The 25,178-nt window shown below is 35.6% G+C and overlaps 1 protein-coding gene and 1 long non-coding RNA gene across 6 annotated transcripts; one reads left to right on the forward strand and one right to left on the reverse strand.

The window, feature by feature from the left end:
- Positions 1 to 8,752: 8,752 nt before the first annotated feature.
- Positions 8,753 to 12,316, reverse strand: LOC140985732 (uncharacterized). The gene is made up of 2 exons (XR_012176827.1): positions 11,921 to 12,316; positions 8,753 to 10,461 (listed from the first exon to the last, which is right to left on the reverse strand). It is a non-coding gene; the product is annotated as an uncharacterized lncRNA (long non-coding RNA).
- An 891-nt stretch (positions 12,317 to 13,207) lies between these two features.
- Positions 13,208 to 23,700, forward strand: LOC140986345 (uncharacterized). Of its 5 annotated transcripts, none has more exons than XM_073454549.1 (8): positions 13,208 to 13,341; positions 13,984 to 15,010; positions 15,898 to 16,083; positions 17,429 to 18,128; positions 18,201 to 20,514; positions 20,981 to 21,598; positions 21,946 to 22,062; positions 22,960 to 23,700. In XM_073454549.1, the coding sequence occupies exons 2-6, from the start codon at positions 14,089 to 14,091 to the stop codon at positions 21,008 to 21,010; spliced, it is 4,152 nt and encodes a 1,383-aa protein (XP_073310650.1). In that variant the 5' UTR covers positions 13,208 to 13,341; positions 13,984 to 14,088; the 3' UTR covers positions 21,011 to 21,598; positions 21,946 to 22,062; positions 22,960 to 23,700. The 5 variants fall into 5 exon arrangements, with proteins under 5 accessions (XP_073310650.1, XP_073310651.1, XP_073310653.1 ...); XM_073454550.1 differs by having other exon boundaries at positions 20,981 to 21,259; XM_073454552.1 differs by having other exon boundaries at positions 20,981 to 21,259; positions 22,965 to 23,700.
- The last annotated feature ends 1,478 nt before the right edge of the window (positions 23,701 to 25,178 follow it).

Raw genomic sequence — 25,178 nt, forward strand, 5'->3', positions numbered from 1 at the left:
TGCTGGCCTCTGATGCTCTGCTTTAACTTATTGACATGTCAAACATTCGGATACAAATCGAATGATATCTCGCTTCATGTTCGGCCACCAATACAATAATTGAAGATCCTTGTACATCTTCGTGCTTCCAAGATGAATGGAATACGAACTATCATGAGCTTCCTTCATAATGACTTACCTCAAAGAATCGTCACGAGGAACCCAAAGTCGATATCGATATCGAACTATACCATCCACCTCAGAATACAGCTTCCGGCCCTTAGCTTCATCTCTCAATCTCCACTTTTGCAATTGATCATCAGAAGATTTCCCATCTCGGATTTTATCCCTCAAATTCGACTAAAATGTCATGGTAGAAAGATTAGGGGTCTTGCCCCTAGCATACACTGCAAGCTCGAATCGCTGAATCTCGAACTGCAGTGGTCTTTGAAGTAATAAATGAGTAACGACTGATGTCTTCCTACTACATGCCTCCTCTAATACATTAGCTTTTGCAGGATGGTAGCTAATATCACAGTCGTAGTCCTTTACCAACTCTAACCATCTTCGTGGCCTCATATTCAACTCCTTTTGAGTGAAGAATTACTTCAAGATTTTATGGTCGGTCAAAATTTTGCACTTCTCCCCATATAGGTAATGTCTCCAAATCTTCAGTGCAAAAACTACTGCGGCAAGCTCGAGGTCATGAGTCGTGTAATTCTTTTCATGAATTTTCAACTGTCTAGACGCATAAGCTATAACTTGTCATTTTGCGTCAGAACTGCGCCCAAACCAAGTTTCGAAGCGTCTGTATAAAGAACATACTCTCCTTGCCCCGATGACATCGATAATACTGGTGCTGAAATCAAAGTTTGCTTCAACTTGTCAAAATTTTCTTGGTATTCGGATCTCATATAAACTTTGCATTCTTCTTTGTCAAGACGGTCATGTGTACCGCAATAGAAGAGAATCCTTGTATGAACTTTCGGTAATAGCCAGCTAGTCCCAAGAAACTACGGATCTTGGTTACGCTCTTAGGTACATGCCATTATTTAACTGCCTCGACTTTGCTCGGATCAACCTCAACTCCATATCTAGAAATGATATGACCTAAGAACGCCACTCTCTAGAGTCAAAACTCGCACTTGCTAAACTTTGTGTATAATTTCCTATCTTGCAGTATTTGCAGTGTTGTCCTCAAATGCTGACTATGCTCCTCTTTACTCTTCGAATAAATCAAAATATCATCGATGAAGACTATAACAAATTGATCTAGATACGGTTGAAATACGCGATTCATGAGATCCATGAAGATCATTGGATCATTGGTCAACCCAAATGACATGACCATAAACTCGTAATGTCCATATCGAGTCCTAGACGCTGTCTTATGAACATCCGACTCCTTAACCTTTAACCGATGGTATCCAGAACGAAGATCTAGTTTTGAGAATATCGATGCTCCTTGTAATTGATCAAATAAGTCTTCAATTCTAAGCAAATGATATTTATTCTTGATGGTGACTCTATTCGACTCTCGATAGTCAATGCAGAGTCGCATACTTCCATCTTTTTTCTTCACAAATAATACCGGTGCTCCCCACGGAGAACAGCTAGGGCGAATAAAACCTTTGTCCAGCAATTCTTGAATTTGATATTTTAACTCTTTCATCTAGGCGGGTGCTAGGCGATAGGAAGCTTTAAAAATTGGTACAATGTCTGGCATCAACTCAATAGAAAATTCCACATCACGGTCCGGTGGAATGCCAGAAACGTCATCAGGAAAGACACTAGGAAAGTCTCTGACAACTTCAACATCTTCTAGCTTCTGACTGTCAGAAACATGTGCTGAAGTAACACATGCTAGAAAAGCTTGGCAGCCTCGTCTCATAAGTTTCCTCGCACACAAAAAAAAGATTATGTGCGGCATTTGCTTGTTCCTTGTTGCCTCAAAGATAAAAGATTTCCCGCTGGACGGTCGAATAGATATTGATCTCTGTCGAAAATCTATCGAAGCTCCATTCAACGATAGTCAATCCATGCCAAGTATGATGTCGAATTCAGGTATTGGGAGTACAATGAGATCTGCTCGAACCATATCTTTTTGCAAACGAAGCTCCAGATTCTTTACGATGCTCAAAGTGACCATTTGATCACCAGAAGGAATAGAAAATTTGAAGCCCAATCTTATATCATCGGGTATAATATTTAGTCGCTTGACGAATGTCTCATATATGAATGTGTGTGTAGCTCCCGAATCCAGCAATGCGTAGGTAGTTACTCCTAGAATGAATATCCTTCCGACGTCGAATACAACGTCAAATCTATTCGTGTTGAAACTTAAGGAATTCCTATCACTATTTTTCCCATGATTCTCGAAAATTAATTGTTTAGACCCTAATATTTCTCAAAAAATTGCACTTTAATCCTTTAAAGTTTTGAATTTTGCCAATTACCCTCAAAATTTTCGAAAATTTCGCATCATGCCCCATAAATTTCGAATTTTATCAAATTAGGCCCTAAACTTTCAGAATTTATTGTTTTAACCCTTAAGATTTCGGGAATTGAAAAAACAGCTCCTAATTACCTTAGATTTACAAAACAGCCCCTAGAATTTTAAAAATTTGCGATGTAGTCACTGTGAATTTTCAAAAATTCCATATTCATCCTAGAATTTTCGGTATATCTCAATTTCAGTCCTTGGACTTCTCAAAAATTCAGATTAGCCCCTTAAAATTTTGTTTATGTGCAATTAAGCCCCTTAAGTTTCTAATTTTGAAATTTGGCACCTAGATTTTTGAAAATTTGCATCTTACCTCATAACTTCGAATTTCAAAAATTCATGCCTTAAAATTCTTATTTGGATTTAATTATCTCCTTTGCATAATTAAGGCTCATAATTCATGCTCGATTTATATAGTTCTACTATCATCTTTTAAGTTCAGCTATAGTAGAGCAGACAACCTAATTTCTTCTAAGTTTTTTTTGATCCCAAATCAATTCTCATAACTAATTTAACATTTCATACAATAAAATAATATAAAAACATTAAATAACTAGGTTACCGGTGATTAGGGTCGTGTCTGACTCCTCCTCAGCTTCCTTAGCATGCATCACATAAGCTCTACCCACAGTAGGTCCTTTCTTCTTCGGGTAATCGACAGCTTTATGTCCTTCCTCTTTGCATAAAAACACTTGTATGTCCCCTACATGCACTTGCCAAAATGTAAGTGATTACACTCCTTGCATAGTGGCCTTTCTACGGGTTTTGGTGCTCCAGGTTGTCGTGGCTTTGGTTGCCCCGACTTCTTCACTTGCCCTTGGGGATTTTGCTGCCTTTGAGCTCTAGGAGGTCCCACAAATGGCTTATTATGTGGGTGAGAACTCTGCTGGTGTTGTTGTCTCTTGCGCTGCATCTCGAAATCAATGTCCCTCAAGGCTTACTCAGCTTGATATGCACAGGCAATGGCAGCTGCATAATCCAACAGTCGCATCAACATCACATCACAGCGTATAGTAGGTCGTTAGTCATCCAGAAAGTGCCTAAGTTTCTCAGCAGCATCCCTAGCGATAAAGGGTACAAATTGACAACCCCTATCAAACTTCCTCGCAAACTCAGCCACAGTCGTGTCCCCCTGGCGGAGACTCATGAACTCCCTCTTCAGGCGCCCTCGAACGTCGGCAGTAAAGTACTTCTCATAGAAAATGTTCTTGAATTGCTCCCAAGTGAGTGTGGCGAGATTGACACCATGTTCAACTCTTTCCCACAAAAGAGAAGCATCATCTCGAAGCATATAAGTAGCACACCTAACTCGGTCAGCATCTCTCATATTCAGATAACGAAAGTGCACCTCAAGTGATCGAACCCAACCCTCAGTAGCAAACGGGTCGGTGGTGCCAGAAAATTCCTTCGGACCTAGCATCTAGAACTGATCATGAACGTCATGTTGTGGCCTCGGAGCCTGCTGAAACTGCTGCTCAAAGAAGCATGCCATGCCTTCCAGTGCACGAATATCAGCATCCCCATTAGGAGGTGGGGGTGCATTCTCTTGACGGTCCCCATTAGTCTTAAATTGCCTATCGGTACTAGGTGCGCGTCTAGAAGGCATTATATCTTAACTTTTTCCAAATTCTAAACGTAACTAACATGCATTTAAATCTAAGTTTACAATCATGCAACATATACTAATCCTTTTTTGAGCAACTTTAAGCATATATATCATTTAACCTCAAAAAGCTTTTAAACATATAACGTAAACGTATAAACCATGTAAACATGCAGGTATCATCATAAAATCATGTAAAACAATTAAACTTACAGACTTGAGGCTTGACGACTGAGCTTTCCGAAACTGGCGGTGGCACAACCCTTTGTAGGAACATTGCTCTGATACCAACTGAAACGTCCACTACTAGTTGTTCTTAAAAAGTACTAATTTTTTTTCTTTCTAGTTCATTCGACCGAAACGCTAAGCATTTAAAATATGAATATTTTACACTATTTAAAAATAAATCAGTCAACAATTATTTGAAAATCCAAAAGAAAGTAATTCAAAGCATGAAATCGTAAAATGTCGACCAACCTAAACTAACAATATTTAAAAAATAAACTTAACTCTAACATCCTCTCAAAAACCTCTCAAAAGCATTCATAAATTATAAAAATCTTTAAAGTAACGTAAATCATAAACTTAATTTAATTGCTGAAAAATAGTGCTGGTCCTCGGGTTGTGTGCATCTTCAGTCCAGCAAGATCAACCATCAAGGCCTCCATTAATATCAAACTCATGCTCACCTGCATCGATCACACTTAGTGAGTCTATTAACTGAGCAAACCTTAATCATGATAACAAGTAATACATATACATCCACATGCAAAAATGAAAATACTTTTACTTAAAATAGCTTTTCATGAATATGCATAAACTTAAACATTTTTTCTTTCATCATATCATATCATAATTCCTTCCATAATATCATATTTCCTTTCTTCATATATGTATACGTTTTCCTTTTATTGAATTCGGATCGTTAATTATGACTTTCGTATCAGCTAAAGGTCGATGGATCTATCTACGTGTAACCACAGTACTGGGCGGAGGGGACATCAGCGACACTCTCACCCGTCAATTGAGCCTTGGCCTTACATAACATCGTATTGGTCACAATCACTTCACCTCCTTCAATTTTTCACATTTCCATCACTTATAAAAATTCAAGCATATATAAATCATTTTTCTTTTAAATCAAACATACAACATGCCTTTTAGAATTAACTTTTCATCATATAATTTCATAACCCTTTAAAATAAGCATATTAACATTATTTACAGTATTCAGGGCACTGCCAGGACGTCTAACATTTTTCAGGTGTAAAATGACCGTTTTACCCATAAACTTATAATTTTCCATAACTATCCCTAGACCTCGAAACGACGTCCGAAATCATTCCAAACTTAACCTATTACCTTAAAACACTCCCTTAAATATTCTTTAGGCTTAAAATTTAGCTTATCGTTAATTTCCTCGATTTCTTTTTAAACTTAGACGTACATCCTGGTTTTAACTCGTATTGACTCGAAACTTAACCAAAGCTAACCAAACTTGAACTAAAGCTTATTAACACATAACTAAACCTTTTCAACTTAAACCAAGCCAAGTAGAACCCTTGAACCAGCCTAGCTTACTACTGAAATTTCTAGTGTTCCTATTTTCGAAAACCCTAGTCCATGTCATGCAAGTTTCGATCCTAGACTTCAAGCATCTCGACCAGCCCCTAAGAGCCCTTCCAAGGACCATGACTGAAGCTCTATGGACCCTACTGGACCGAGCTTAAATGACCTAGAAGCCCAGCCCCTCAAACCCGATCACTCAAGCATGTGCGGCCCTCCTCTCACGCGATCCCTCAAGCCCTCGAACCACCCCTTATGCAGCCACCCTAGGACCATCACACAGAACTCGTAGGACTCCTGGCCATGCCCTAACAGAAGCTACAACCGTGGCTCTCAGGGAAAGCCCTAGCCGAAGAGTCCCAACCCACTAAGACTCTTATTTTCATTCCTCATGTCACTAGGTTGTGTCTAGCCTCTGATCATGACCTTAAGGACTCTAAAACCAGTGGAAAACATCCCTTATGAAGCCCCTATCATGGCAGCCCCTTTGTGCAATGATATCATAAGTTTTGCATCACAAAAGCTTGAGTTATTGACATGCTATGGCACAAAACCGAAAATAAATACAAGAATAACATATTTTTCCATGCAAACATACTTCAATCATGTAATATGGTGTGATAGACGAGAAAGAGGAGATTAAGGCGTGCCTTTGCGTATATTACGCTCGAAAACAAATTGGCGAGGCGAGGAACGTTGGCGGAGATGGACCTTGCTGAATTTTTCTTCCAAAATTCGTGTGTTTCCCTTCAAGTTTTCGTGTGTGTGTGTGATGTTTGATGAAGAAGGAGTCATAGTAAAATTTAAGTGGAAGGGGGCGTGTGTTTATGGTGAGGTTGGGGAGGGTTTTAGCTTTTTATTTTAATTAAAACTCATGGTGTAATTTTGGGCCTATTAACCTAATATAATAGGCCCATTAAGCCAATTATTTAATATTTAAAATACTTTGTTTAGGAAAATTTGTGAATTTATTAGCCGAGTTCTCGAAAAGTTCATATTTTTGTCGAAAATCGAATACCGTTTAAAAATACGACTCGACGTATAAAAACATCTTAAAACACTTCCTTTTCGAAAATACCATATAACACATACCATATTTTAAATAATTAAAAATAATTATTTAATAAAAATATTTTCCGTTATATGGTCTCCGGTCTCTGTAACTTGATCATGTCTCAAATAACTTTTAAAACACAGTTTTATGTATCCTAACAGTGAACCCTATTTTAAACATGTAATCATGCATATCATAACTAATTCATGCCATTAAAAGTATTTAATTAGTCATTTTTAATTTTTCTTAGATTTGCATGTAGTTAAGTTGCGTTATATCGAATTATTTTGTTTTCAAATACCTATTCAATTATTTTGTTAATATACTATCGAATTATTTTGATTTCAAATACCTATTTATAAATATATACATATATTTATATATCATGAAATATATAAATGATTATATTATACATTATTTATGTGTGCACACATTAAATTATTACATATGTACATAATATGTATTATATTATACTAGGTAGGGACACTCTTACCCAGATTTATAGATTATTATATGAGTATTTATATTGTTTTTATGTAATATCTAATTATATGTTTATATTTCTACAAGTCTTATTTAACAATGTAATTTTAAAAACTATATGTATTATGAGTATATCAATTTTTTTTCTTTCCGTTATAACAATATTCATACATTTAGTATTTCAAATCGGCTTAACAAAATAAAAAAATTGGGAAAACACGGAATTTAAACGAATCAAATATTGATTAATTTATACCTATACACTATTATATAGCTTTCGTAGCAATAACTATATTACATATATTCAAATAAATCTTAAAGAAACTACTATATAGCTTTCGTAGCAATAATTATATTACATATATTCAAATAAATCTAAAAAAAGCAAAATAGAAAATAAAGCAAAAAGACACCAAATATTTATGCCGTAGGAATAAACTTGTCCCGGATCGCGATGATTACGTGGTTGTCCCAGTAAGATGATGCGTTAATTGGATCAAACTTTGTTATATTGTAATCTAAAGCCTGATTCCATTTTCTCTCCTCCTTTTAGCCAACAAATTCTTTTATTTCGGCACGTAGAACAAAGACTCTAAGCCATTGAGATTCAGAACCTGTATGAGATTTCAATACCACAAATCTCCATCTCCCATAGATTTTAAGAAAACATTTCTAAACATATAAAAAATGCATATAAAATTCGAAAAGATATGTTAATAACATAAAATATGATACATTTACTCATAGTATTTTCACTTGAATATCACATTTGCTCTTGCTTACTGATTAATTTGAGTGTATTAATTGTTGGACATAATCACTAAAACTTCTAAAAGAATCAAATCCAACACGGAAATAATAGAACTAATTAAACCAACCGAACTTAAAATATATCAAAACAACTCTACTATCAAAATGCAGTTTGTCCAATCTACATGGTTTAACAAAAAACACATAAATGAAACCAAAATGATCAAATTTTTTGAAACAAGTACATAATTTGCCTGAAAGCAATCAAATTGATATCAAATAAACATAGATATTGTTTACTTAATTCAAAAGAAATTCACAACTACTGTAAATCAAGGAATCATGTTTAGAAATCAAGAAAGAAACATTAAACCGTTAGACCTAAAGAAGCCCGAGTGAACTAAACAAACATTTAAACATAACAAAGCGATATAGTGATGCTGCTTTTGAGTAGATGCGTACAAGTAGATATAAACTCTCGATAGGGGATAAAACAGTGGACTGAATGCAAATATTTCATTTAAACAGTGGACTGAATGCAACTCTGAGGAATAAGGACAACAAAAGGGAAACATGTCAAGATATCAGAAACCCCAAGCAAGAGCAAGGTAAAAGCAAACAAAAGAATGTTAAAGTGAGCAAAAAACCGAGGAAAAAACAATTTTCGTTAAATTGAGTAATGCATTAAGAAAGTTGATTTTTTGTTTCGATGAGTGACTCTTGATACAAAATGAGCTTGTTTATGAGAACGAGTGCAAACGAAGGAAAAAATAGATACTTCACTTCCTAGAAACAATCCATTAAACATCTAGTATAATTCGGTAAAGAGACTATTTTCAGAAGAATGAGTTTTTTCAAGATTTTATTCAATTGTGCCATCAACTTCACAAGGCCTTTTCCTATAAATAATGTCACTGCTAACAAAAAATTGTCAAAGAGAGAACACTGAAGATCACAAACGTTTTATAAGAAGGAATAATGTGAGCTCCGCCACTGGGAAACTTTCATTGCGATTTTCTTGATTTTCTTCAAAGCCCCCAAATCCAGTTCCAAAATTTAATAAATTTGCCTTGATTGTTCTTCTCCTCACATACAACTGTGGTGCCTCCCAATAACATTCTGTGAAAAAGTAGCTGTCATCACCACCAGCTTGAAATGTGACACTCTCATCAAGAAAAAGGCCTCTTGTGTATTTTGACCATAAGGTTAAATAATCCAGAAAGTATTAGTGATATTAATGTCTGAAAAAATGCCTAACAAACAACACACCAGGTCATGATGTTCAAATATTCTTATCGGATCAACTTGTTTCATGAATCACCCTTAAAAATAGGGATTAGCAATGTTACATAAAATATTTGAGACCACATAAATATCGAGGCTTCACAATTCTTGGGAACTTTTGTTTTCACTACAATGATGAAGAAGAATATATTCAGCTTTCTCGAAGAGAATTTAACGAAGCCATCAGTACCAAGGACTTGAAAAAATGGACTCAGATGTCAAAATGTAAAGAGAAAACCAGAGTAGGATGTGAGAGTACTTGGACCATACTCGGTTATATTCATGGTGGACACTAAATTGGAAAATGGATTGCTACAGTCAAAGTCAGATATCCATTCTACCGCAAAAAGTTACCCAATCAGCTAAACACCAGAATATCAGTAGAAACTATATTTAAGCAATATTAAGTTCGTTTTACAATGTGAGAAATAATGGGTTCGACGATTTTCCCTCATCAAGTTTAATTCACTTCTTATAATAAGCTCACTCATTGAAATCTACCTAAATACCACCACCACCACCATAGCAGCAATTTTAAATTTTAATAGCCAAATTTCAATAAGTATGAGGATAAACGCACAAGAATTAGTAAAGACCGGTTCACACATTACCTAACCACAATAACTAAAGAACAAAAAAAATCTTTAAGGTGAATAAGAACGGTCGGACATAAAATATTTGAAAGAACTTACATGAATATGAAGATTGAGGAAAAAAAATTTTGGGCAAGTAAGGAGGGAGAAATATGAATAAATGAAAGCAAATATGGGACGGAGCTCGTTCTTGCTCACATTTCTTGATGCTAATAGAACCCTAGGTACCAAAAAACGTCAAGAGTTGCTTTTTTATTTTTCCTGTGACCGTATTTGGCGGATAACACACCAAGCAAACTTTTTTTGTTGGTCTTTGTTCGGTGAAATGGTGGGAAGCCGAAAAGCAAGCCTCCAAAACAAAAGAAGACAAGATGAAAACGGAGAGGGAAGAAGGAAACAAACCCTCACTGTAAACTACAGTTCGGTGTTGTGGTGGAGAGAACAGCCCATCCCACGTGCTATTGTCCCTAGTATTGTTGCGTTACAAGACCGACGGATTAAAATACAAATTTAATGACACCTGGTATGGCATAAAGTTGTTTACTTAGATGTATTCTTCGATGAAGTAAGAAATCCATCAAAGCCTTTCAATGCATTCCCAAGAATGTTGGTTTCTTGCAAATAGCTTGGTCTCCAGTTACTATACCTAAGAGCAACACCCACAATACTTGGATTGAAATTCAATTAAATAAATGCTCCCCAAAAAAAGAAAACAAGTAAATAAACAGAGAAACCTCACCTACACCTTAATTTTCAAAAAAAAAAAAAACCAACACACCTAGAACAAATAAAATTTTGGTAATTAATTCAAGAGTAGGTCTCTTGTGAGACGGTCTCATGAATCTTTATCTGTGAGGNATTTGAGACCACATAAATATTGAGGCTTCACAATTCTTGGGAACTGTTGTTTTCACTACAATTATGAAGAAGAATCTATTCAACTTTCTTGAAGAGAATTTAACGAAGCCATCAGTACCAAGAACTTGAAAACATGGACTCACATGTCAAATGTAAAGAGAAAACCAGAGTAGGGTGTGAGAGTACTTGGACCATACCCGGTTATATTCATGGTGGTCTGTGGACACTAAATTGGAAAATGGATTGCTACAGTCAAAGTCAGATATCCATTCTACCGCAAAAAGTTACCCAATCAGCTAAACACCAGAATATCAATAGAAACTATATTTAAGTAATATTAAGTTCGTTTTACAATGTGATAAATAATGGGGTCGACGGTTTTCCCTCATCAAGATTAATTCACTTCTTATAATAAGCTCATTCATTGAAATATACCTAAATACCACCACCACCACCACCACAACAGCTGCAATTTTAAATTTTAATAGCCAAATTTCAATAAGTATGAGGAGAAGCGCACAAGAATTCGTAAAGACCGGTCACACATTACCTAACCACAATAACTAAAGAACAAAAGAATCTTTAAGGTGAATAAGAACGGTCGGACAGAAAATATTTGAAAGAACTTACATGAATATGAAGATTGAGGGAAAAAAATTCTGGAGAGAACAGCCCATCCCACGTGCTATTGTCCCTGGTATTGTTGCGTTACCAGGCCAACGGATTAAAATACAAATTTAATGACACCTGGTATGTCATAAAGTTGTTTACTTAGATGTATTCTTCGATGAAGCAAGAAATCCATGAAAGTCTTTCAAGGCATTCCCAAGAATGTTGGTTTCTTGCAAATAGCTTGGTCTCCAGTTCGTATACCTAAGAGCAACACCCACAATACTTGGATTGAAAAACAATTAAAGAAATACTCTCAAAAAAAGAAAACAAGTACACAAACAGAGAAACCCCATCTAAACCTTAATTTTCATCAAAAAAAAAACCAACACACCTAGAACAAATAAAATTTCGATAATTAATTCAAATTATTTCAAGCATTAACGCACCCCACCAAGTTTGATATAAATAAATTGGAGGATACGATTTGAAACTAACCATTTACTACTAAAAAATCATTCCATTTTTTCATAAAGTACACATCTTTAAATATTTGACAAACTCATAATTGATAAAACTGAAGCAAGATTAGCTTTTTTTAAAGCAAGAAGATAAGTATCATATCAGAAGAAACTTACTCCGAACAGCGACAAAAGCCGAGCGGTGGAGAGAAGAAAGCCGAAACCCCGAACAGAAGCAGGAGAAGAGCGCAGCGGCGGTGGAGAGGGAAAAGCGGAAACCCCAAACAGAAGCAGGAGAAAAGCAAACCCGAGAAGCAAAGAACGGAGTAGACACACTTTGTTGCCGACTCTTCTCTATTGCGGTGGAGAGAACCAAGGCTTCAAAACAAAGGAAGAAGAGGATAATGAAGAGGGAAGAAGGAAACAAACCAACACTGTAATCTGTAACCCGTAGGTGTGTGTTGTGGTGAGAAGAGCCCATCCCACGTGCTGATGTCCCTTGTATGTGATGTGGTGGAGGAACAGGCTCATGACACGTGTTGAGGGCGTTACCAGGTACCAGATCAAAACTGGCCAATTTGTTCAACTGCACGTTTTAATATAAGTAGATATACAAAATATACTGCATTTATAAATATTATATATATGCAATATTATTATCTATATACACTTCCACTCTACCGCCTTATTTTTTACTGGTCCTCCTTTTGCAGAGACGACAGGACAACGTTCACAATTTTTTTATTTTCAATTTATTTTTACAACAATTTGATAATTTATCCAAAACTACGGTATTTTGATTAAAAAAAATAAAAAATACAATATTTTGACAAAATAAATTACTATTTTGAATTTTAGTCCTATAACTTATCAAGATTTAATTTTAATCATGTAATTAAATTTTTTGATATTTTTTCATCGAAAACCATTAAAATAATTGAATATTGCTAATAAACAATATTTATTAAGTTTAGTCGCTTAAAATAAAAAAGATTAAATCCAAGTTCTCAGATAAAAATCAAACTACGACAAATATATGACTAAAATCCAAAACTAACCAACTTATCAAACTAAAATTTCAATTTCCTAATGATGAAAGTACCATTTTTTTAAATTAAAATCATCGTAAAAATATATTTTGTTAAATCATCAATCTTTGTCACTCACTCAAATTTTTTAAATTACCTGAATAATAATTCATCATTATTATATTTTAAATCTAGAAAGATATATAATAAATAATATTTTTAATCACAATGATTAGATCGAAAATTCTATACAAACAAATAGTTGCACGTGTGGATTGCTAGTAATTTGAACATTATTATTAAAATTACAAAGTATAACTTTATTTTTAAATTAGCTTGAATTTTATAAAAGCAAATACTTTTTTTTAATACTTTGACAATTTCTCTAAAAATAAAATTATTATTGCAAAAAGAATTTTATTTGAAGGGAGAAAAATATAATGCTTAGAGAAGGCATTCTTCAAGAATAACTGATGCCTACTCAAAGGAATTCCCAAAACAAGCCAATTACATATTCTAGGGTTTCCGGGACCGTGTAATATGCCAATTGGATTTCGACTTTGCTCTGCGGTAATCTATTCTTGTAACATTTCAAGGTTTTATACCTGGAAATGTTACGAAGCCCCGGAAAAATTTCTATTTGATTATTGTTGTAGGGTTTTATTTGAAATGTTGATTGTCTGGGATTTAGTTTGTGGGAGTGGGAGATTGATAATGAAGTGATAAGTTTGCTTTTGTTTTCTTTGTTTGAGCAATTTGATCGGTTTCCTTTTCATGTGCGGATATTGGGGATTTGAGATATCATCATCATCACAAACCTATTTAAGGCCTCGTTTTCCTTATACTGCTTTTTTTTTAATTCTATGTAAAACTTGCATTTGGAGACATTCTCCAGGTTTGTAAATGTACTTTAATCTCTGTGGTAAAGTCAAGGTGATGACTTTTTCCCACTGCAAGATTGATACTTGGACATTGTATAGTCACTAATTAGGTAGTTTCGATGTTGATGATGACTGCTTTTGTATCTTCTATGATTTTGTGGCATTATTAAGATTACTAGTTTGATTTGCTGGTTGAACTAAAGCTTCTTGGAGGAATAACTTTTCAAGGATTATTTGTGTTGCATTTCTCGACATACTTCATCTCCTCTGAATATGTTACAACTTTGCATTTCTTAACCAATTTGTGATATTCATTCTGTTTTCGTTCCAGGGAGTTTCTTCAAAGGCATAGGTGAACGGCGTGCATGACGTTGCTGATATTGAGAGTCCTATAAGCTTTAGTTTGTGGGATATGGCCTTTGTCTGACCTCTTCAGATGCATAGTCAAGATAATTTCAATAGTCAGGTTGGGCGGGGTACTTATCTGGCCCCTTATGCATTTCAGCAAAACCCGGGTGGTGCGGCTGCTGCCCCTACTACACTTCCGCCTCTTACTTTCCACCAGCGTCCACTTGGTTCACAAGCACAAACTATTAGACAAGCACATCCAACTTTCCCTCGAGCACCAGGCAGCCTTCCATTCCTAGGTACTCCACCCGGTGCTCCTCATCAAGGTCCAATTGCACATGTTCTTTCTAATGCAGTGAACTCTGGCCAATCTTATTTAACTCATAATCCACCTCCACCATTGCAAGGAAGTACCGAAATCTCTCGTTCCTATCCAGCTTCTGAACCACAACATTTCCCATGGAGTCAAAGTGCTCATCAAATTTCTCCAATGGTACCCATTCCTGCACCTAGGTCTTACCTACTGCCTAACTTGCAAGGGTGTGCAGGCCCACCCCTTCAACCCCCATCTCATCATGCTCCACGACCCCCTCTGCCGTCTTACTTGTCCACTTCTAGTTCCTCGATAACCAATCCATTAGAGACTTCTACTCGCCCAGGGTCTCAACATTCCTATCTACACTCTATAGGTCCCCTGCCACCTCCGCCATTGCCTCAGCCACCACCTCCACCTCCATTGCCCCCTTCATCTCCTCCTGGAGTTCCACCCCTTCCTCCATCTTCACCACCTAATCTTTCAAAGAATGATGGAATCCATGACTTGAAGGAGGACTCACCACATGAGAATGATTCAGAATCAAAAGATCATCCTTCTCCATTGAAGCCTGCAAAGAATATAAATGCAAACAATGTCGATGTTATTTGTAATTCAACTGAAATTGTCCCTGTTCCGGAAGCAACAGATGCCACTTTTGCACATTCTCCCAATGATTCTGATATGGATATGGAAGGTTAGCATTGGTTTTTTTCTTTCAATTAATATGATGCATAGGTGTTGACATCTGAATCGATTACTTCATTTGGACCTGTTTCTTCTGATGTTCCATTCACCTTGAATCTGTTCCTGAAAAATTCATTTGGTTGCTTACAGTTTTCCAGTTGTACAAGTTATGCTATTGTTATAAATTGTATTTTGGTTCTTTCTTACCATTTCTGATTTACTCCATCTGCACAGTGCACATAGTCCCAAACTCCCACATCCCTGAAGAGCTCTGACTTGACTATTTTTAACTGCAAATTATTGGCTCTATGCCCTTGTTTGTTAAATAAGATATTATGATGTATTATAAGTCCTTTTAGATTCTCTAAGTCTGTGATTGCATTGCTGATAGATAATGATTTCCTGATGCCTGTAGTCAGTGAATTGGCATAATGTCCTGATTGAGTCAAGTTGGGGCTACTGTTACTAAACTGATTTTGAATATCAACTATCAACCCTGTTGATAGTGAAACACTCTTTTCCGAATTTTGTCATGTTATTTGTTTTTTGGTGGTTAGAATTCTTTATTTGGCATTCTAATTGCTAATAGCTAACAATGTTATGAATTTTTTTTTTATATTTATCCATGGTTTTTGGTTAAGTTGTATTCCAAGTACAAGCTTTCAGATTTGTCAAGATGACTTTATTCATTCGGCTCTTTTTGATGATTAGTTGTTTAAACTAATTTCATTGTGTTTTTTTAATAAAATAATTATAATTATTTTAACTAAACGTGCATAATTTTCTACTGAAGCTGTGCGTGACAGTGCGTCTATCGTTAGTGATTATTTTGACATGGTGAATATTGATGTAAGTTATCAATGACTGCTAATTCTCTGTGTTTCTACGGACATCTAGATGATATAACTCAGCCTGATGTGGAGAAGAGTTTCTCATCTAAAAATCTGAATGAGGAGCGCCTTTCATTACCACAAGATTATGTTTGCAATGAGCATGTGAAAGTTTCACAGCATCCTGGAGGACGTAGACCGTCTGAGGTTGCTCTAGATGGAAGTTTACTTTATTCTGGATCCGCAGTGTTAGGTATTAATTATTAAATTGATTCTTCTGTTTTCGTTCTCATCTGAGGTAGAATCTATCCCCTTCCCATGAAAATTACCCCGGACTGGCATCTTATTTCTGCCTGTTTCTCAAGATTCACTCATGCTAAATTTCATCAATATTGATGTTTATCCAATTGATATCCTTTTCCTTTCTGTTCTCCTCGTCTTTTCTACAGCCTTTTTATTTATCTTTTTTCTTGCTTCTTTATTTAAAAAGGTGTCAATTGTATGATGCCTTAAACAACTTCCCATTGAGATTTTTATATATAAGATTACCAATGTTTACAATGATACTTCTTTTTGTTTTATTTTTTTATTCTTCCAAATTCATTCACTAATTGGCTCGATTTTCGCAAAAAAGAAATGTTGATTTGATTCTTTGAACTTAACAAGATATTTCGTTGTGGTTTGGTTTTTTGGTAGGAGATGATAGTCAAGATTTCAGGAGGAAAAACCTTGATTGAGTTGAAATAGAGTTTTTTGCATCTTTTCCTTGACCAAAAAATTCTTTTGTGTTGTTATATCCATTTTCTCTTGCTTTTGGATGAGGTGCACAGGAACATATCAATTTTGGTTGACCATTAAATTCAACTTTATCTTTCACAGAATAAAAATAAGAAATTAAAAAATAAACTATTTTGTAATCAAGTCTCAGACTTTTTTCCTACACGTAAAACAACATTAAATTAAAAATAACAAAAAATGTCACATATATGCATGCAATGCGTGCAAAGGATAGCTTGTTTATATGATGGATTTTAGATAGTAGTAATGGAGTATCAGGTATAGGAATTGAGAGATTTAAGTATAATCAGCAAAATAATGTTTTCTTGTGTTTCCAAACATATTCAGTTCCACATTCTTGAAAAATCTGAAGATGGATTTTGTGAAAGTGACGATCTAATGAAAACCTTATTCCTTACAAGTAGCATCATGATTTCTGGGAGAAATAAAATGTTAATTGTTGATTCATTCTTGTTCTGTCTAGAGATGATTTATGACCGGCAGGAACTAATAATCAGTCGTTAGGAACCTACCGGTGTAGGTAAATATCTTGTGATTCGCTGACCGACAAAAGTCATTTTTGTGTACCCCAAAAATAAAGTAAGCGACTGCTTTAATCTTTCAGCCTGGCCAGACATGATTGTGGCATCTTGTCCTTCGAAATAATTAGTTAGCATACATAGGATCTCTTTTTTGTTACCTACAATGTGTAAATTGTTTTTTTCAACCAAACTGAGTGTTGATTGGTAAGAAGATAATTGAGGCTGATGTTAGAAGTTACAAAGTTTAGACACTTTCCACTCATGAGTTTGTGTCTGCAGGCCCTGAGATCCCATCATCTAGCGATCGGCCTGTCACTGGGGATGCAATTTCTGAATTTAATGATTCAGCAAATGGAGTAAATGATATGGATGTCAATGCACAGTTCTTATCGTCTTCCCAACATGCAAATCTCAGCCAACTTAACCTTCCAGTAGCTTCTGCAGATACTATTGGTGGGAAACTCTCCAATCAGCTTATGGGAACTGCAAGTCCTTTTAAACTGTTGCAGGGATATGCTACCGATGATAGTTCTGGAAACGATGTAAAAAGTCCTTGTGGAGATTTTAGCCATTCACAATTTGATACTGAAATGAGGGATGATTTTGTGTCGGAGCTTGAGTCCAATAAACATTTGCCTTCAAAATCCACCGTTGTATCTTTTGCACCTGGGAAAACCGAGGAATTTTCTGATAGAAACCAAGGAAATCAGGGATCTATCAGGGTAGGAACGGATCTTGAATATGCCGATAGTCAGAAGCCAAATATGGGAGGTAACAATGGTAAATTGAATGTAGATGAGTTTGGAAGATTAGTTAGAGAAGGTGTTGGTGACAGCGACACCAGCAATTCGCCACGATATACTCGGAGACATGGAAGGAGAGGCAGAAAACAGAGAAGAAGTCGAAGCAGAAGTCGCTCTCCACCTGATGGTAGGAGAAGTCTATTTAGGAGAAAAGAGAGGCGCCACCAATCTCACAGGTTTGAGTCTGGTTTCTGTTGATTTTCGAGTACTTAAAATTCTTGCTGATTTTTTTTTCTTTTTTCCATCAGATCGTCTCCTAAGAGACGACGAAGTAGGAGTAGATCGCCTGTTCTAAGGCGTGGCAGTGAGTTTGATGGAGATAAACTGAGACGTGGAAAGGGTCATTTTGCTGAATGCTTTGACTTTCTTCGCGGTAAATGCTATCGTGGAGTCACTTGTCGGTTTGCACACCACGAGTCCGACAAGAGTGAGAGATTGAGAAATAATAGGGGCCAACTACAGTATCAGGATACACCACCTACTTTAGGAAATCAAAACTTGCATGCGGAGGGAATCCCTGAGAAAGAATCAGTCCTCAGGAACAAAGTAGCGAATGATAAAGAGTTGACACTTCTTGAAGAGACGCATGAGGTGGAGGAAGTAAAAAATAAAAAAGAACTGCAAGTTGATGCTATTGCACACTTCCCTGATAAATTAAATTATGTACAATCTGCATCCCCTTTAGTTGCGGATGTTGCGGCAAGAAATCTTTCCAGTTATTCTTCACCTGACATGGCCTTGGGTAACAAAAATTCTCGAATCCAAGAATCGCCTGCACAAATTTTATGCGAGAACCCTCAACTTGTTGACCAGAGAAGTAAACAGATTGGTGGTTCTTTAACTTGTGATTCTTCACCTGTTCAAGCATCAGCAGCCTTGTCAATCTATCTTCCTTCTGATAAACTTGAGCCAGCAGAGGATCCCATTGGGAATCTGTGGGTTGGTGGAAGCCCCAAAACAAAACCCTATTCAATTGATGAGGTCCCACCCCTGTCCAGGAATTTGAATGAGTCATCTCCATCTATTGCTACAAGCCTTTTGCAGCTACCTTTTCCATTGCCCTCAGTCTCCCAGGTTACTAGTTCCCACTTTGGTCGAGGAATCCCCCAAAATCAGAATTTGGTGTCATCTACGGCACCGTTTCTCTCGAAAAACGAGCAGAATTCTCCCTATCTGGCTCCAGTATCTTACCGACACCCTCATATTCCTGAGCCACCCAACACTTCGTCAAGCTCATTTATTCCACCACCTCCACCACGTCACACTCACTTGAATTTAAAGATAACAAGTGGGGATCGGAGCATTCTACTGGACCAACATATGCAACAGTCTTTACTGCCTCCAGGAAATGGTTCCTTGTCATATGGATCTACACGGACCGATCCTTCTGAATTACGTATTCAATCTCAAACTTGTCAGTATCAAGCATACCCTTCATCTCGAGACTCTGATCAAATACCCCATAAAGCAGATCATAAGAGATCAAGCACTTCATATGCGAGCAATCTAATGAGTCAGCAAGTTGAACGCCATATATCGGGAGAAGATTCTGCACATTCAGTACCGCACATGACTTTTTTACATTCTGTTTCTGAATCTGGACCTAAATCATTTCCAATGTATTCACCACCAAGGGGAACAAGTCCTTTTCCTGTTGGAAGTCGGCCTTCAAGCAGTAATCCTTCTGGTAGCTTACCATACTCGCAACAGAACTACTATGGCACTAATTCAACGTCCAGGATTGCTCCAGATTTTCTTGTGAGGAATCACGACTTTGTGGGACCTAGAATTTCAAATAATTTCAATCCTCGTGCATCCGCTTTTGATCATCCACCAAGAACCCGCTTTAGTACAAATGCTTTGATCCAGGAAAATGGCAGATCATTTAATAGTAAACATGATCCTCCGCTTGGTTTGAGCTCTGACCATGTCTATGGGCGCAAGTTCGGAAGTGTTAACTTGCCAAGTATGGATTCCTCATCAACTTCTGCTCAGTTAGCTGAGGGATTTTGGTCGAGGTCAGTTGGTAAGAAATATGATCCCCTATTAGACAGCATAGAGCCACCTTCAAATTCATTTGGAATAGCTGATCAGCAGAAAAATGGAACCACCGGTGATTCTTATGATATTCATAGATTCAAACAGGAAGAAGGTGCAGTTGTACCAGCCTATTATTCCCATGAAATTGAAGAATTTGGAGAGACAGCAGATGCAGAGGTGGTTGCTGTTGTGAATGGAAGTCCAGGAAATCCACACGTTAGAGCTGAAGTGAATGCAGGAAAAAATAAGAATACTCTAGTTAAGGAATCTGGAAAACGTAAGAAGGGGAAGGATTCCAGATCAACAAAACTTTTTAAGGTATCTATTGCTAGTTTTGTGAAGGAGGTTTTAAAACCGTCTTGGCAGCAAGGTAACATGAGCAAGGAGGCATTTAAGACCATTGTCAAGAAAACAGTTGATAAGGTATCTAGTGCTATGAAGAGTCACAAAATACCAAAATCTCAGGCAAAAATTATCCACTACATTGATTCATCACGAGGAAAATTGACCAAGCTTATCATGGTATGCCTTTTTTGGAAACTAAGATTTGATTTTCTAGGTTTAATTTGTCTGTTTGCTGTTAAGTCTTCAATTTTCATGTTTCCATAAAAATTATCCACTACATTGATTCATCACGAGGAAAATTGACCAAGCTTATCATGGTATGCCTTTTTTGGAAACTAAGATTTGATTTTCTAGGTTTAGTTTGTCTGTTTGCTGTTAAGTCTTCAATTTTCATGTTTCCATAATATCATTGCAGAGTGTCAATGATAATGTTAACCGTATACTTCTTTTTTGTCCGTTATGTGTCTACTTAAAGAATATACTTGTTATGGAGCCTAATTGTATGTTTTCTATGATAGTATCATTTATTGCTCGTGACGACACAGTAAATCACACTAACTATCCTTATAGGAAAGTTTCCCCTCTTGTTTAATTAGAATCATTCAATTTTTAAATGCTTCATTTTTATGGTACTTTGTTGCAGGGGTATGTTGACAAGTATGTCAAGACATAAAACCTGACTTGTGATGGATCCATTGGCGAAGACTGGAAATTGATGGCAGTCTTGCACAAGCACTCACATTTGATTTGTGATTCAGAATTGGGTGGTTCAAAATGAATATGGTCTTTGACAGTGCCTTTGAAAGGGATACTTCAGCTTCTAATGCTAAAATAATCCGAGGAAGATGAATAATAGTCAAGCATTTTAGAGCCATACTTCGAACCAGTAATATATCAATGTAAATTTTATAAAAGTTACGAGGTATTTTAACTTGAAAGACTCGAATGTAATGATTTATTTTCTAGGCTGCTTTTTTCCTTGTTGGGTCATACATGATTTTCTATCTGTACTGATGAATATTTTTGGGTATGCAGTTCCGTATGGAGTTCTATTGCATGATTTTATTTTCTCAAATATTGCATGATTTTATTTTCTCATATATTGCATGATTTTCTTTGCTCAAAATGTTCCCCTTACAATCTACAATTTACAATAATTGTTCTCTCATGTATTCGGTTTGAAACATAAAGGTCTGCAAAATTTACATCTAGACATAATATTGCACAGCAAAGACTTGGAATCCGTTGCCGAGGATCTCAGGTGATACTTTGTTAAATAATTTGGAATAAGGAAATATTCTTGGTGTAGAGGATCTGAAGCAATTATACCTTTTCTATTCCTCTTTAAAATTTGGTTAGTTCGTAAATATTACTATTAGGGCTTTAGAATTTCGTATACCACAAATTTTATTTCGTGTTTCTTTGTCATGCATGCGATTGTCTGAACGGTAAGTACTCCCATTTCTTTTTTCGAGGTGCTTTCACTTGAAATCTGGTAGCATGATTTCTTTGCTTACCTGGCTTGTGCCAGGTATCTGATAAAGACTTTGATGTCAATGCATCGTAGAAAATGTGTCTAAATGCTAATTTGTTCATTATCGAATGTAGAATTTGAATAATTGCCTGTTGAGGGGCTGAAGACTTGCTTCTATCCTTATGTTGGAGGCCACATTTACAAGGATTCCCATGATATTAATTCAGCACCTGAATATGGCTCGATCAGAGGTACATTCATCATTTTTCTTATGTGGAACCAAGCCTTCCGCGTTTAAGTATATTGACTGTTTGTGAGTTAAACCGCAGTTTCATCACAATGGCTTGTTAATTTTCTCATGGTTTCAGATGCTTTATTTCTTAGCTTGTTCACTTGTTTCCATCTTTTCCAGATTTTATTAAAGTAAACAACATTGAGATTTCTTGGTGTAATAAAATGCTAATCTTTTGTTGCTTGATCATATGACAGTGAGTTCGTGCTTCACAGCCTCACAGGGACCTATTTATGCCATAAATTAGTTGTTTTTATAATATGGATATAATATTTAATGATATTGTTTCATTATTGGCATTTTAGAACAAATTGATGGTTCAAATCTTTCAACATGGTTTAGTTTGGGCATCGGGGATGGTGGATATGTATATTTTACTGGATGTGTATATTTTACATGAGCCCGAATCACTGGTTCCAAGACTAATGGCTGGCTATCATATCCGTTGTTTTCTTTCCACAACATTTTATTTCTCTGCGTGTGTTTGGAGGATGTTTTATTTTAGAAAAGATGTATTTGAGAGGATGTGCTATCTTAGAAAGATGAGGTTTTTTTTTTGGTTTCACGTCCCAACCCTGTATTTGATGAATTCGACACTTACCTCCCATGTGGTTTATAAATATTGGTCTTGATAAGGGAGGCAAGTCTCAATTGCAATAAATAAGGGGGTTTGAATGTAAAAATCCCTATTGGAACTTACAATTTCAAATTGTTAAGAATTGTTGTTAGTTGTTACATTACTGTCCGGTCCCGGATTATCTGATACATTATTATATCGATTGTGATCAATGAGTGACTTATTTTTAACATTTGCATATATTTGGATGTTCTGGTGTTGTACCCTTACCAAAATAAGATCAGAGACATCCTTTGTTGGCGGAGACATCCCGGAGTAAGGCAGAGAGTCGCAGAGTGTCCAGCTAAAAATTTAAAGTGGTCTCAATTGCTTCGCAAGTTCTCTGAGTCCAAACTGAGTAATTCTATGCTTGGTGAGAAGGATAAAACTCAAACACTTGGATGATGTCTTGGCTGTGGAATCTGATGGTTTCAGAAATAAGCCATATATTGGATGTTCATAAGATATTCCCAAGAGATTTGGGATCCTGTCAAGGTTACCTATTTCGAGGTTCGTAACGCCCATGAAACAAGGAAATTGGTCGATTGCTGGATATGTCAACATAGTGCAAACTTTATCGTTATGATGGATCACAATACATATATGAAGTGCATTGATGCTACAACCATTCTCAAGAGGTTCGTTGAAAACCAAATTAAATATGCTGACTTTATTGCTATATTAAACTATGACTCTTGTGTAGCTCAACTCTGGTGTGATTGGAATCACTGCCAACTGCCAAGTTTTAGATTGATGCAAAATAGGTGTATAGTTTAGCAATATAAGAAATGAAATCATCAGAGGGTCATCGAGGGGCTGATCTGATACTCATCGTTGGCGGAATTAGCAGTAGAAAATTTTCTGAGTCATGTGCAGGGCCTCTCATGCTCGTAGTTGTATCTAAATGGTTCATTTATTTGTTAGTAAAAATTTTTCATATATTTATTGACTAGTTGAATATTGTCTTGTTCTTGCATAAAATCATCCTTTCATCTTCTTTAAAGTTGTCTAACATGCAATAAAAAGAAAGAAAAAAATGACTCGAACTTTGTCAATTCTTGAAGACAATTAGGGTTATATGAATATTTATTTCTTGATGGTTCTGTTCAAAGTTGGCTGGTGGAAAGTTTGTTTCCGAGTGTGAAATTTTAAAAAATTAACGTGGAATATATAAATATCGATATTTTTTTTTGAAAAAAATTAGATTACTATGATTAGATATTAACAAATTTGAGCCTGTTAAATACACAAATAAATAAATTAACTAAATTCTATGTCCATTGGACTAACCAATTTGAGCCTATTAAATCACATTAAATAAAATATCGAGCAATTAAATCTCATTTATAAAATAAATAAATAAAATTTCGGGCCATTAAATCACATAAATAAAATTTCGAGATTCCAGGGTGATTAAATTAAATACTAACTTTCAAAATAAATAAATAAATACACAAGGAGATTAAATTAACGGTAAATTTCAGAAAAATACCTAAATCAATGTTTCAATTAAGATTCAGTACCTAGCTATAATTTTTTAGGATTCAGTACCTGACATATCCATACTTNTAAATATGTCATCCAAACGAATCTTCCATGGAAAGCCAACACTTGGTGAACTTACATTCGAATATCCAGTATTCTATTACATAATATGAGTATCTCCTGTACCAAATCGAGTATTTGCAAACTCAAATTAGGTACTTTCATCCAAATGCTTATTCCATGAAAATACCAACACTTGGAGAATTTACCTTGTCTATTCGAATATCCAATATTTAATACATATTGTGAGGATCTCATTTACGAAATCAAGTATTTTCCAACTCAAATTAGGTACTTATCAAGTAAAACTAAGTACTTTAAAATTTTCAATCTTATTCGAGAATTTGTTTTTTTTTTTTACAAAAAATATATTAAATGAGATGAATATGTCATCCAAATGCATCTTTCATGGAAAGCCAACACTTAGTTAACTTACGTTGCATATTTGAATATCCTGTATTCTATTACATATTATGAGTATCTCCTATATCAAATCAAGTATTTACAAACTCAAATTAGGTACTTCTCATCCAAATGCATATTCCATGGAGGACTATTGGAGAACTAACATTGCCTAATCGAATATCCAATATTGTAATACATATTGTGAATATCTCATTTACGAAATCAAGTGTTTGCCAACTCAAATTAAGTACTTCTCAAATAAAACTAATTACTTTAAAATTTTCATTCTTATTTGAGAATTTGTTTATCTTTTTTACAAAAAAAAATTAAATGAGATGAATATGTCATCCAAATGCATTTTCCATTGAAATACCAATACTTAGTGAATTTACGTTGTCTATTCGAATATCCAGTATTTTAATATATATTGTGAGTATCTCATTTACAAAATCAAGTATTTGCAAACTCAAAATAGGTATTTCTCAAGTAAAACTAAGTACTTTTGAATT

This window comes from Primulina huaijiensis, chromosome 10 (genome assembly GCF_012295235.1).
Source record: "Primulina huaijiensis isolate GDHJ02 chromosome 10, ASM1229523v2, whole genome shotgun sequence".
In the NCBI taxonomy this organism is placed as follows: domain Eukaryota; kingdom Viridiplantae; phylum Streptophyta; class Magnoliopsida; order Lamiales; family Gesneriaceae; genus Primulina; species Primulina huaijiensis.